Here is a 13527-nt window from a genome sequence, read left to right on the forward strand (position 1 = left end):
AATTGAAAATGCTTCACTAAATATAAAACAAATTCCTTGAATAACTATTTCCAATTTAAAAACAAGATAGAAACTACATCCATCATCATTTAAATAAAGAAGTTTTCAGAATAAACAAGAGCCACTATAATACAAAAGTGTTTGAAAATACTTTGAACATACAGCTCTACTGCAGCTAAAAGTTGTAATACGTCTCCTCCATTCATGTAATAGAGATAGAAGAGAAGGTCTTCTCCATATCGGCCAAGTTTTATTGCAGCCAGCTGAAAAAGAGAAATAAATTATTTTGAAATGAAAGTTTTAAAGTCCTAACATATAATTGCTACCACTGAAATAGCAGATAATACTATTAACATGATTACATAGGTACTTCTAAAATCAGTAGATAATTATTTCTAATACACTTACATGCTAAAAGGAAAAGAAAGCTAAATAAAAACTAAGCAAGACAAATGCTAGCTGTCTTACTTTAGAGATAAATATTAATACCCATTGTGGTATTTCATAGTGGAATCCTCTGCTCAGAGGTGAGGGATTCTATATTCTATAAGTAGGTTATTATTTACTAAAGTGGCCATCATCATGATAATGTCCCTGAACTTTAATTAGAAAAGGTGTATAGTGAAATCTATAAGGATTGCTAAGTACAATAAATTACTGTTTCTGAATGTATCTTAGCATAGTGACTGACACACAGATTTATAAGACATGTTCACTGAATCTACATCTGACAATGATTCATGAATTAGTTCATTATGCCTTTTAACAAATCAGATGCTAAATACAAAAATCATAAAGGGACAACTCTTCCATTTTGTTTAAATGGATGCCTGAAAGAAGACTATTCAAGCTATCTTCCACAAAGCAGAAACATAACTACCCACCAAACTACAAAGCTTGAGTTCAATAGTCACAGATTCTCATACTAAGCTAAACCTTTATTAAAAACGAAACAAAATGCAAAAACACTTTCATCTCCACCTAATCCTGTATTCACAATGTTTATTTGACTGTTACACATTCTCTGTAATTTTCCCCTTCCTTCATCATATTATCCCTGTTCAAGGCAACAGTTCCAATTTTAACAAATTCTCCTAAAATGGCAAAGCTTAAATTGCCATAAAAAAAGTAGGTTCTAAAATACTTAGGTAATAGGAACAAAAGAGTTCTGTAGTGGAGGTGGCAACAAATCACACAATTATAAACAAAAAAACTAACCCTCTCTGTCTCATACTTCTTGTCTTCCATCTACTCAAGCATTAAAAGATATATTGAGAAGTGTATCTTTTTGTCTGTTTACAACATCAACATCCATTTGATTACAAAACTGTATGGTACAGAAGCAGAACACTATTATTTCTATATATACATACTTAAAATATCACATACATTTATAAATACATGTATTAACATTAGTATTTTGTACTATATTCTAACCTTTTGGTCAAAAGAACAAAATGTAGATACTTCTTACTTCTTTCCCTAAAGCTAAAAAGCATTTACTATTTTATTTCTTAGATTAAAAAGAAAGCAGATTAAAGCTACTATGCATTAACAGTTACTTTATAACTAGAAAATTAGGTAATTCAAAAAATGGAAAAAAAAAAAGCTAAAGGACTTAGCTTTTAAAATATGTATCTATTTCCATTAAAAACACTCTAAAATTTATAAATAAAAATCTTTCCAATTGGTAAGGGCATAAAATGAGTATCAAAAATAAATATATCAAATTATCCAAGTTATTAGTTTATTAGTCCCATCAACTGTAGCTATAGTTGGACCCTTTCATCAATATCTGTAAGAAATATTCTTTTAATCTTAACATTGGTTGTTTTGAAAAATTAAAAATATAACTCAGGACATCATCAAAATGTTATAATTACTAACAAAAGTAGAAGTAAAGTTGTTACATCTAGCTCAATGGACATATGAAAGCATTATCAAAACCACTGATTATTATTTCAAAAATATTAACTGTCTAACTGAAAAACAATGCCTGAAAAATAAAGTCATATTGACTTAGTAGAATAATAAAACTACACTCACCTTATCCCTAATGTGAATGTTCGTTAAGTATTCAGATGGAACATGGAAGTCTGGATAATAAAATGAAAAAAGCCTTATTAACTGATTCTCGGTTACAAATGTCTTTTAAAAAGGTATAAACACAAATAGATTATCCTACCTATATCTTGAGGTCGACAAGGTGAAGATGCCCAGGGCGATGCGAATTTGGGGTAGAGATTTCTGAATAAGGGGAAAAAAAATACTCAGAAGTCCAAAGTAGAAAAGTGATTTCCAATTTTATTTTCAGAAATCAGGAAAAAAATAAACCCAGCTATTTCAAATATAAATTGAGCATATTTACTTCTAATTTCCTTTTTTGTATATGACTTACACAGCAGGAAACTAAAACAAGGTTAAATATATACTATTTCAAATCAGAATATACTTTAAATTCATGTCCCCACATAAACCTATATTCCCATTTATATGGTGAGAAAAAAATCAGCAGTTAAAAGCAAAAGTTCAAATTCAACAAGTATTTAATAAGTGCCCATTTTAAGTGTGTCACATTTGTAGCTTATGTGGTACGTCAGGGAACAAAGAAAAGATCGCTGACAACATGAAACTTACTTTCTGGTTGAAAAAAAGTAGATTGGAAGGAGGCAGACAATATATACACACACATATAAAAACAAAAATTCTATGTTAGTGAAAGCGTAGGTGAAGATGAAGATGGCTGAATAATTAAACAGTAGGTAGAAAATTATTTCTCATTGAAGAAGTGGGATGTGAACAATGTGAGGGATATCAACTATTTCTCAGGAGATTATTTTAAATTGAGGGAACTGCTGCAAAAAGTAAGGCAGGAACAGAACCAATACGTCTGAGGTATAGCAAGTAGGCTTGTAAAGTTGGAACAAACTATTGAGGAGAGGTTAAGTGTAGATATACAGATCATGTAAGATCTGCAAACAGGTCTGTAAAGATTTTGGGGTATTTAATCATATCAAGCCTCCTATCCTTACTGGGTATTGAGCTGAAGATGAGTTTATTCAAAACTCTTTGTGCTATACACAAAGAGGAGATTGTAAATGCTTAAATGAAATGATCCAGGAGAAGAGGGGTGATTCAAACCAGGTTGGCCACAGATTTAAAGTATTAAGAAGCAAGAAAACAATGATTCAGCTATGTAAAAAGCTCCTCTACGAGTTCCTAGAAGTGAACAGTGGCTTTAACAACTGAGATTATTCAGTGAGCTTGATGAGAAGTGTTAGTAGAGGGTAATGGGTAGGTGGCAATTTCTGAACCAATTTTTTTTTTTAAGATTTATTTATTTGTACACACAGAAATGGGATACAGGCCAGAGGCTCAGGGGCGGCAAGAGGCCTCACCAGAGACAGAGTGGGGAGCAGAACAGGCAGATCGACGAAGTACACTGCTGAGGGGAGGAGCAGGCGGGTCAGGAGAGGTCTGCCACGCCATGTGGTCACCTCCAGGGCAGGCGGGAATCGAACTCATGCGGAAGTGGCTTTAGCTTCTCAGTGCAGTGCTTTAACCCACTGCGCCACCAGGGAGGGCCTCTGAACCAAAATTTTAACAGAGAATGGGAAAAGGCAAACTGGATACCAACATGGTCCTTTTTGGGAAGTTTTGATTCAAAGGAGAATAAAGAAATGGGAAGGGGTCATGATGGCAGTAACTCAGAAATTGAATCAATAGAAGGTATTTGTTAATATGGAAGAAGTAATGGCTATTTGTATGCTGATCTAACAAAGTGTAAACATCTTGCAAAGAACCACATCCTTAAGTTTTCACAAGGAGTTGTTAAACAGAAAGTATGCAATTAACTATGGTAACAGGGTGTAAGAAAGAAAATGGTGGGTGGGTTCAGATGGTAGCAAGTAGCTACACAACTGATGGCAGAAGTACACTGACATTCTCTTTTGATTTATAGCCATCTTTCTTAGCAAAGTACAAATAAAGAACATCACCATTTGAGAATAAGGACAGAAAAAGGAAGTAGAAGAGGTTTGAAGAGGCAAATGCATAGGAGGGCAAAAGAATGAATAGAGTAGGCATACCAGATACTGGGGAGAATTAAGGGCACATATTTGAGGTTCCTGGCCATGAATAAAAGATGAGATCAGGCAGTGAAAATGTTTTTCTCTAACCAGCCTCAGTAGCATAGGTCAAGAGTGAAATAGGCAGATATTAACTAGGGTTATGGTTGTCAAGCAAGAATGAAAAAACAAGAGAGGGACAGAACAGTCAAGGACATATGTAAATGAAAAATTATGATTTAACTGGATAAGAAGGAAGTGAATTCATCACTGGAACAGTGATGAGGCTGAGGAACAGTGAAAAGGTTTGAAGAATCAATGAACTAAAGGCCTCATATAATTACAAGAGCTAGAGTTATGGGGGGAAAGGGAAGTGAGAAGTGACATGAAGAACAGATTTTAAATTTCAGAACTACAGTAACTAGTAAAGGTAAGGTGAAAGGGATGACTAAAGAAAGAGAGGAGCTGAATTATATAGAAAGATGCCAAAATTTCAGGATTTTGGAAGGATCATACATGTATTATAACTACCAAATTACAAGAGGAAACATGAGAAATGATTAAAAGAATCAATAGAAAACAGTAACAGTGAATGGTGACACAATTTGAAAATATGAAATTAAAAACTGGTAGGTATTACATATACATTTGGAAGGAAAGAAAAATACTTACTCAGGAGAATTCAGATTGAGGCCTAATGTTGTTAAATCACTTCCTAATGCAAGATGTACCATTCCTGGATCTGTCTCTGCTGCCCTGATAAATGTTAACAGGCCAATCATCCCAAATTGGTCCGTCACCATCCCTTGAGGAATGTTAGTAACCCGACCTGGATAAAGGACAAAGTCATTTTTATCTTTGCAGAAAAAGTAAAGAAAATACATTCTATAACATCTTTTACAACATATTCATAGAGTCCCACCATCAGGTAACACCTGGATCCCTTTCTTCTGCTGGTTATTATTTTGTGTTGTTGAACTTTTATCTCCAGGGAATTTGGGTCCATCTGTACTTGAAGTTGTCTTGCCAGATGTATTCAAATTCTAACATGAAAAAGATTAAATATGACATAAATACTTGTTAAGTGTAAAATATTCAAGTTCACATATTAGTACCTTGTAATTCATTATTTTATTTAAATTGATAATAAATCATTACCTGTTTAAGTTCTACATTATATTTTGGTTTCCATAACACGCTTATGGCATACAATGAAATCCTGTATCACCCACATTTGAATATTTAAAGGACAAGAAAAACGTGGAATACACTTTTATCTATCTTGGTCTTCAGTAAAAAAATATCTTTCTTAGGGCTACACTGAAAGTCTGGCCATCTCTCAGTATTTTTATTTAAAGGAGAAAATATATTCAGTACATTACCTAAAACAGCTCCATACCTCCTCCAAGTCAGTGAGAATATATGAACTTTTAAAATTCAAATGTAATTCTTACCCAAAAACCTCCTTTATCAATTATTTTAATAATATCCAAAAATCTCAACACACACCAAAAAAATTACTTTCAGTTAAATGTGGAAGAAATAAATACATTTGTTCAGGCAGAAAGAGGAAGCTGAGTTGGCTGAATCAACACAGGGGTAAAAATGTGTATAAAGATTCTTCAAGGAGAAAACTTACTCAAGAAAAACACAGCTCCTTAGAAGGCTATAATATCAAACTTCATGGGATCCAGCTGACAGGGACTACAATAAAAGTCTAAATTATCTCTGAGAAGTTCAACAGAAATTTGCAAACCTATATGAAATAGGAAAAAAATAGGCTATCTTCTACGTTATAAAGGTTTTCCACATTCTTCAGAAGTTAATTACAGATATTCAAGATAAACAACTTTCTAATAGTATTTAGTAAATCCTTAATAAGTCTATAAAACTGTTAATACAAGAGAAATCTGAAGGGAAAAACTGTATCACTCAGAGATATAATGTTCAGTTACTTACAGATTTACTGTCATCATTACTTGATGTTGGATCTTTATAACTGGAACCAGGTAATGCTGGAAAATCTTCGTTGTGTATTGAGAAGTCCTGGGATTGCTCATTTGCTGGTTTTGTTACCATTCCAACTATGTAATGAAAATAATCCAGAGAATTGTAATTGATATTTATGATATTTTGCTACAACTATAAAAAGTTAACTTTCTCACAAGATACCAAAAGGTCTTTTTTATAACACTATGAAAACACACTTAAAAAATTAGTTTCAGGATACTATGAAAAACTAAATTTTTATATGCTGATTAATAACTCGATACACAAAATAACACAAGGGCAATAAGTGGTATCCTACAATTATAATGTAATGCCATACATAGATGTTTTAAAGTATAATTTCACATTAACATTTTTGGCTTAAAACTTGATTTCAAATTAACATTTTTGGTTTAAAACTTGATTTATTTAAATTTGACTAGCTAATATATATACCAGTTAATTGTCAAATACAAATGAACAAAATAAATTGTAAAAGAACATGTCAGTATTCTACTTGAAAGTGACTTACAGAGTGAGCAAATTGCAATCAATTATAAAACAACTCCGTATTATTTCTGATTTTCTTGGACTCCATGTATTAGATGTAAAACATGCAAGAACTGGGAAGTAATCCTCCCACTATACTTGGCATTAGTCAGGCCCTTATTGGAGAACAATATCCAGTTTGGGGCTCCACAATTCAAGAACGATATGGAGAAACTAGAGATGGTCCAAGGAGAGCAACGGGAATGATTAAAGGGATGAAAAAATGGACCTATGAGGAAAGGTTAACAACATTAGAGTCTGAACTGAGAATCAAGTAGCTAGGTACTCAACTTCCAGGGCAGATCATTTTTTGGTTTTTATTGGAAGACTGATTTGGAAACTTCAGTATATGAATAATAATTTTTCCCCTTTTCATATATTAATATTTGCATTCATACTCTGAAAGGTATGAAAAATTCTTCTTGGCTGAAAATGGGAAAAAGTTGTTTTAGAAAAGGAGTGAGCTGATTATTCTATGTGCACTGTTGCTACTAGTGGTCTCTATCAAATTTTCTTAACTGGAAACAACTAAGTGCAAAGGATAAAAAATAAAGTATTGCTTGGTTACATTGCTGTTACATAATTTTCATTTCTAAATGTTACTGCATGCCTGCATTTCATGCTCCCCCCCAATGCCTTAATTTTGAAGATAGTTAAGTATTAACGGTAACCAAAAGTCTTCAGAAACTATGCATGACTCACAAGCAGTGGTTCCCAACACAAGGCAATTTATTTTCCTCTCACAAGCCAGTGTTTACAATCATTTGTGGTTGTCACAATGAGAGTAGGGAAACAGGACAGTGAGTACTACTGACCTCTACCAGGCAGAAGCCTGTCAAACATGGGATGTTGCTGAACCTTCCATAATACACAGGACAATCACCCATTCATAAGGAATTATTATCCAATTCAAAAAATGTCAGTATGGAAGTTCAAAATTAGCTTTTAAAAATAAAAAACCTTTAATATACAGTCAGTCATTATTAATCCCTAGAATGTACTTTTTTAAAGAAATGTGTGATAAATTGAGAAGAGAACTGGGAGAACACAAAATAACCTCTTGATGTATATTATAGCAGAGATACCAGGAAAAGTAACTTCTGCATACCAAGGAAGATCTCCTTTTGAGGTTTCCATACAAAGTCAGATTTCTCATTTAATTTTGCTATCATGACATTCTGGGAGGAAAAAAACAACACTTTGTATATATTAACTCACAAAATTATACTGATCTTAAAACACACACACATATGAATGCACACACATGCATTATGTTATGTCTGGAAATGGTTAAGTTTCTGACAGTCATCATTAAAAAGCTTAATTACCGTAAGGAGCTCTTCCAGCCAAGGGGTTTATTAACGGAGTTGGGTTACCACTTCCTTCCCTTCTGTTTCGGTCTGCTAATGCTGGAAAATCTGAAAGGTCCAATCCTGTCACATTTTCACTTCCATCTAAGTAATAAGAAAGCATACCAATTACTGACTGTACAAACATTTTAAAGCGATCACACAAGACCAATCATGATATAAGTTGAAATGACAGTTCATAATGCAAAGCACAGTAGTAGATATGTGTAGGTACTCAATACTTGTGGATTTATTTCATATGAAAGAATTTTATGAATAGTTCAGCAAAGCATTATGTAACCAATATAAAAATCCAAAATCCTAAAGACTACAGTCTTATTGGAATGAGATGGTTTCTTATATCCCCTATAAAAGATGATAATTTAAAGTTATAACTGTTAGTTAACAAGAGGGAGATTGCTGTAATGTAACTGCTCTTTTCCAAGTATCAAAGCACAAATTCTGTATGGAATGCCTGGAGTTTTTGTTATGTATCTGAGGAACAGGCAGAAGCAGACGCCCTAAAAACTGCTGTCCTGTGGTGTATTAGCCCCACATAAAAATATGTACACTCGCATGCATGCACTGTATATTTCTTTCCGTGTTTTGTAATTGGGGGGTGTAAGTAGGACAGAATGGATAGGGTATATATAGTTTCCATATCTGGTAAATGGTTAGGAAGTATGGAAATATGATTCAAAGCCTTAAAGTTTAAATTCCTATTACATAGTAGGCGCTCAATAAATATTTATTAAATACGTTTTTATTTTAAATTTGAAAGGTAGACTTGCTTCCTGGTTTTTAAAAACCTTGTTTTTAACTTTGCCTATTTTTAATCATCCTATTGATTTCTTTTTAACTTTTACTATTCTTGCAACTTGAATTCTTAAATTTTGAAGAACTTCATTTTCTACTTTAGTGTTAGCCTACACTAATTTTTCTTTAATCTTTGTTTTATCTAGTATTTTATAATCACCGTCAGTTTATTTTGCCTATTTTTTTACAATTACAATTAAATTTTCACTTGTCTGAAGTTTAACTACTGGAAGATTCTTAGAAGAAATTTATCTTATTAATATGTTGACAGAAAACAACACACACTATATTAACATTTCATGTCAGGTGACAACTGTAAAAGAAAATCACTTATACTCATTGCTTAAACATATCAGTTTAAGAATTTTAAATTAAACTATTATATAAACAAGACATACAATATAAATTAACAATTTAGTGGTTTAATTTACAAAGTAATCTCAAATTATTTGATTAAAACTATAAACTGAATATATATATATATTAAAATACATGTTCAGGACCTCTAAGATGGAATTTTAAATTATCATATAATATTTGAGAATATATTTTCCCTGAAAGTTAAAAAATCTCTACATTTCTATTTTTTAGGAAGAAACTTAGAAACTAATTTTCCTAGTATAAAATATACTTAGTTAAAAATGAATTGTAAAAATAATTCTGAATTTACGGGTAAACCATAAATCAAAATATAAGCTGGCACTCACTGTCAGACTCACTGTTATTTTATGTCCCATTTAGGAAAACAACTTGCCAATTGTGATATTCAGCCATATTTCAGAAATAAAACATGAAAAAATGTGTTTTGTATAAACAATGGAGTACTCAGATTATTTTAATTTACTGATCACAAACCTGTAATTTTCAAAGGCGAAATTTAGAATTTTAGTCTCATTTACCACTCTATACTACAAAATAACATATTAACATTTAAAATTTAAAAGCCCAGAGCCACAAGATCACATTTCATTTTAAATCTTCTCTTTTGCTTCTACGTATGTTTCATATTGCTATTTGTTTTTCCATTTCCTCTATATTTTTCAACAATCTTATTTTTGTTCCTATGGTCAAAAATCATTCATTTCCTTTTTCAAAAAGGGTCTGGAGAGAAGCAGAATAGAACAAAGCTTCCTGTCCTCTTCTGCCCGAGCAGTTGAAGAAAGAAATAAATCAACAGATGGCAAGAACTCTATACTGTGGCCATCAGAATTAGTTGTCCATGTAACTAAAAAATTAAATTTTACACATAAATTTGGATGAAAAATTTGTACAGGTTAAGGCCAAAATCAGTTTAAAATTAGTGAGAAAAAATGGGGAGTATTCCATAAATTTAAAGATTCCTTACAATCTGGTCTTTTTAGTTAGAATGTCATACCACCCAACCTAGTTTAGACTGTAGTTCTCAAGGAAAAGACTGATGGTAGGAAAAGTTCTTGAAGCAAAAAGATTGAGGCATAAATACAGACTAAGGTAATATTTAGGCTCCCTGTACATATTAAAGGGAATAATCTTGATGTTTTAACATCATGCCATTACCTCACCAGATGAAAAAATAATTCAAGTATCTTTCAGCTATCCACCAAATTAGTCCTACTCCTGTCAAATTTTCACTAAATCAAACTCTACCATTTAACATAAAAAATTCTGTACTTTAAGACCAGTAGGTTGAACTGCTTTATATTTTAAAGCTCTACTGTATTTTTAATAGGGTGCTAGCTCCGGAATAAGCTTACCTGTTCCATTAAAAATGTTACTTGATAAGGAGTTATTCATTCCAAATGCCTGATTCCTGTTCATTCCAAATCCAGACATACTGGGTACATAGAAAATAATTTTAGATATACAGTAAGAACACTAACTTACAGATGAAGAAAAACAAAAGTGTACACTTTTGATCTTCTCATACAAAACACTGTTTAAAAACAAGTACTAATTTTAAGTTTAATCTTAATTTTTATTTAAAAAAAAAAAAACTTCCTTAAAGTCCTTCCACGAGCAACTGAGAACCAAAACATCTTAAACAGATTTAATAAAAAAATAAAATAAAATCAAAGAATGTATATATATATATATATATATACGCCTTGAAGAAAACAGATTAAGGGTACCTCTGTGTACTTAGAGAGTCAATTTACTACTGAATATACTGGAAGAAGTAATTAACCTTAAAAACACAGTTTAGTGAAAGGCTAGTCTTAAATATTTGTTCTGCCTTTACTAATGATGGACTGTGCAATTATTACTTTTCATAAAGTGATCTTTTATACAGACTCTGACTAACCCAACTAGAATATAAACTCTTTATGGATGAAATCCATGTCACAGTTATCTTTGCATCCTCTACCTTTAATGTCAGGAGGATACAACAGACCCTTAATATTTAGTTGAGCTGAATTAAATGGTGCGTTTTCTTTAAATGATGCTGAATTAAATCAATTAAGCATTCCAAAACATACTCTAGATAAAAAAAAAACAAATAAAACTCCCTTCAGTGCCCTAGATTAACTTAATGCACAACTGGTACTGAGCAGTCACAAATGCCTCCCCCCTTTTTTGCTGCAAACACCTAAACAGGTGTAGGAGAGGATACTAAGACTGAACTTAAAAAAAGACCAGAATTAAGAAAAACAAAGAGAATTGTCAATATCAACTCTATAAATAAAGTGTACATCTTTAACATCAAATAATTTGATAAAAGTATGTGTATCAGTTTTATGAATAGGATAAAACGGAATATAGGGTTTTTGTCTAGATCTGCTAACTAGTTATGGTCAAACAATATTTTCATAAAATATGTAGCTGGTGAAACCGTAATACTATAAAGAATAGGAAAGTCAACTGAAACTTTTGCTTATTAATAGCATACTGGAAGTGCTGAAGATATAAATATACCCTCAAACATTAAGTGCTAAGATATGAAAACATTTTATAATAAATACAACTTGTTAATAGTTAAAAGCAGGAATTTAGAAACCTCTATTTCATGGACAATTTATGAGCAAAGTATTTTTCAGAAACAACTGAAATGTGAAAAATATGGGAAGGCACAATTTTAAACATACATTCAATGAACAATACTAAAAGAATGCACAAAAAAATTGAGATAAAAGCCCAAGAACTATTATATGATTAGGAAGTTATCAAGGAGATGAAAAATTTGGTGACCCTTTACAAACAATAACATTTAAAAAAAACTTAAAAAGCAGTAAAATTATAAAAGGTATGCTCATCAGTCTAAATAGATGTAACAGCTGGAGCTTATGGGATGAAGATTAAATAGGAAATGTCCAGACAGCCTATTTTAATCAGATCTTATAAGTATTATATGGAAGAAAGTAATTTATCAGATATGACAGTAACTAGATCAAGGCCCCTTTCTTTCCCCAAAGCTCCCTATTAGAAAATAAACTGGCAAACAAACTCAGTACTTTAATAAGAAAGCCTTATATTGTAGATTAATCTCATAACATAACTGATATGCTTAAAAATTCTAAAAAAAAGTGGATAACTGATCTTCATATTGTTAATATTTACACAGTAGTATATGCAATGGAGCACAAAGGAGTGAAAAAGCACAACAGTTTATTTTGTCTTAAATCCTAGGATGTAACATTCTTCAAACACTGTAGATATATTTTGATATATTTGGATTTTAGTCATCAAATCTCTAAAACACAAACTAAGTTTTGGCTGAAAAGGTATACTTAACCATAAGATAATTGAAGTAAGGTGGTAAAAATCAAGCATGTCTCCAATCCTAATAACTCTGGAAATCTTACCACACAGATGACCAACCTTACTTAAAAGGCCATACTAACAAAATTCTGCCTGATGGCATCATGCCAACAATCCTTTTCTAACAACAATGAAAAAGGTTTAATATGCTTTTGAAAATTGAAATGGTTTTCCAAAAAACTTATCTTTAGGAATGGTCAAGTTGTGATGTGAAACAGAAAGAGAATCTTTGGTCATAAGTATATGATGAACACACTTAGGAAACAGAAGAAGTCAAGACTCAAGAGACAGAGTGCTGAATAGGAAAAAGTAAACTTTAAAATACCCCCAAAGACAATTATACACAGTATCAAATTGCATCTTACCTGTTCACAGTAAAAGGCTGTCGAGAAGGCTGTTGCTTTGGCATACATATTATGCTTGGCGAGCTTCTGTTGGGGCTACCTAACCCTGAACTGCTCATGCTATTTGTCCTGCTAGGAATTCCAATGCCCTGACCAACCTGGGAGTGGTTCATCATATTCCTAGGATTCATAGGCAAAATACCCCTGGAAAGAGAAGTCCATTATACTAAATAAGCTCTCTACAATCACTCATTAAAATTCTATATAAATAATTAATTAGTCTAAACTTAGAAACTACTCAAGTATACTTTCAAATTGTACTGTTATTTATTTACTTCTTTGGTCATTCTAGTTCTTTGAAAAGAAAAATTAGATCAACAAGAAAGGACAAATTATAGTGAAACTAATATAAAGGTGGTATCTAAGTTGAGAAATAATGTGACTGGGTGAAAAATACAAATTCTGTACTTATATTGTCATTCCAAATGTATGTCATTTTTCCTACTAATATATGTCATTTATATAACTGTTTTATTTTACTCTGCTGATGCAATGATGTGTGGTTAAGGGAGCAATGATGACAAGTATCTGAGGAGCAATTTTACACTGCACATCCTCCCTTGAGGAAAGAGCAGGCTTCCAAAGAGATCCCCAGGTGGCAATTAACCCTTCATATCC

The 13527-nt window shown here is 32.0% G+C and overlaps 1 protein-coding gene across 3 annotated transcripts in view; it reads right to left on the reverse strand.

Annotated features, from left to right (window-relative positions):
* CNOT2 (CCR4-NOT transcription complex, subunit 2) overlaps positions 1 to 13527 on the reverse strand; it is a 98758-nt gene that overhangs the window by 9253 nt on the left and 75978 nt on the right. For all 3 annotated transcript variants that reach the window (XM_004675898.2, XM_012720417.1, XM_004675900.1), the window contains 9 exons: positions 12871 to 13053; positions 10504 to 10583; positions 7934 to 8059; positions 6027 to 6151; positions 4990 to 5110; positions 4740 to 4896; positions 2186 to 2247; positions 2047 to 2096; positions 163 to 263 (listed from right to left, as the gene is read on the reverse strand). In XM_004675898.2, the coding sequence (XP_004675955.1) occupies positions 163 to 263; positions 2047 to 2096; positions 2186 to 2247; positions 4740 to 4896; positions 4990 to 5110; positions 6027 to 6151; positions 7934 to 8059; positions 10504 to 10583; positions 12871 to 13053 (1005 nt within the window). The remainder of the gene's footprint in view (positions 1 to 162; positions 264 to 2046; positions 2097 to 2185; positions 2248 to 4739; positions 4897 to 4989; positions 5111 to 6026; positions 6152 to 7933; positions 8060 to 10503; positions 10584 to 12870; positions 13054 to 13527) is intronic.

This window comes from Condylura cristata, unplaced genomic scaffold (assembly GCF_000260355.1).
Source record: "Condylura cristata isolate star-nosed mole 26May11 unplaced genomic scaffold, ConCri1.0 scaffold00004, whole genome shotgun sequence".
Lineage (NCBI taxonomy): Eukaryota > Metazoa > Chordata > Mammalia > Eulipotyphla > Talpidae > Condylura > Condylura cristata.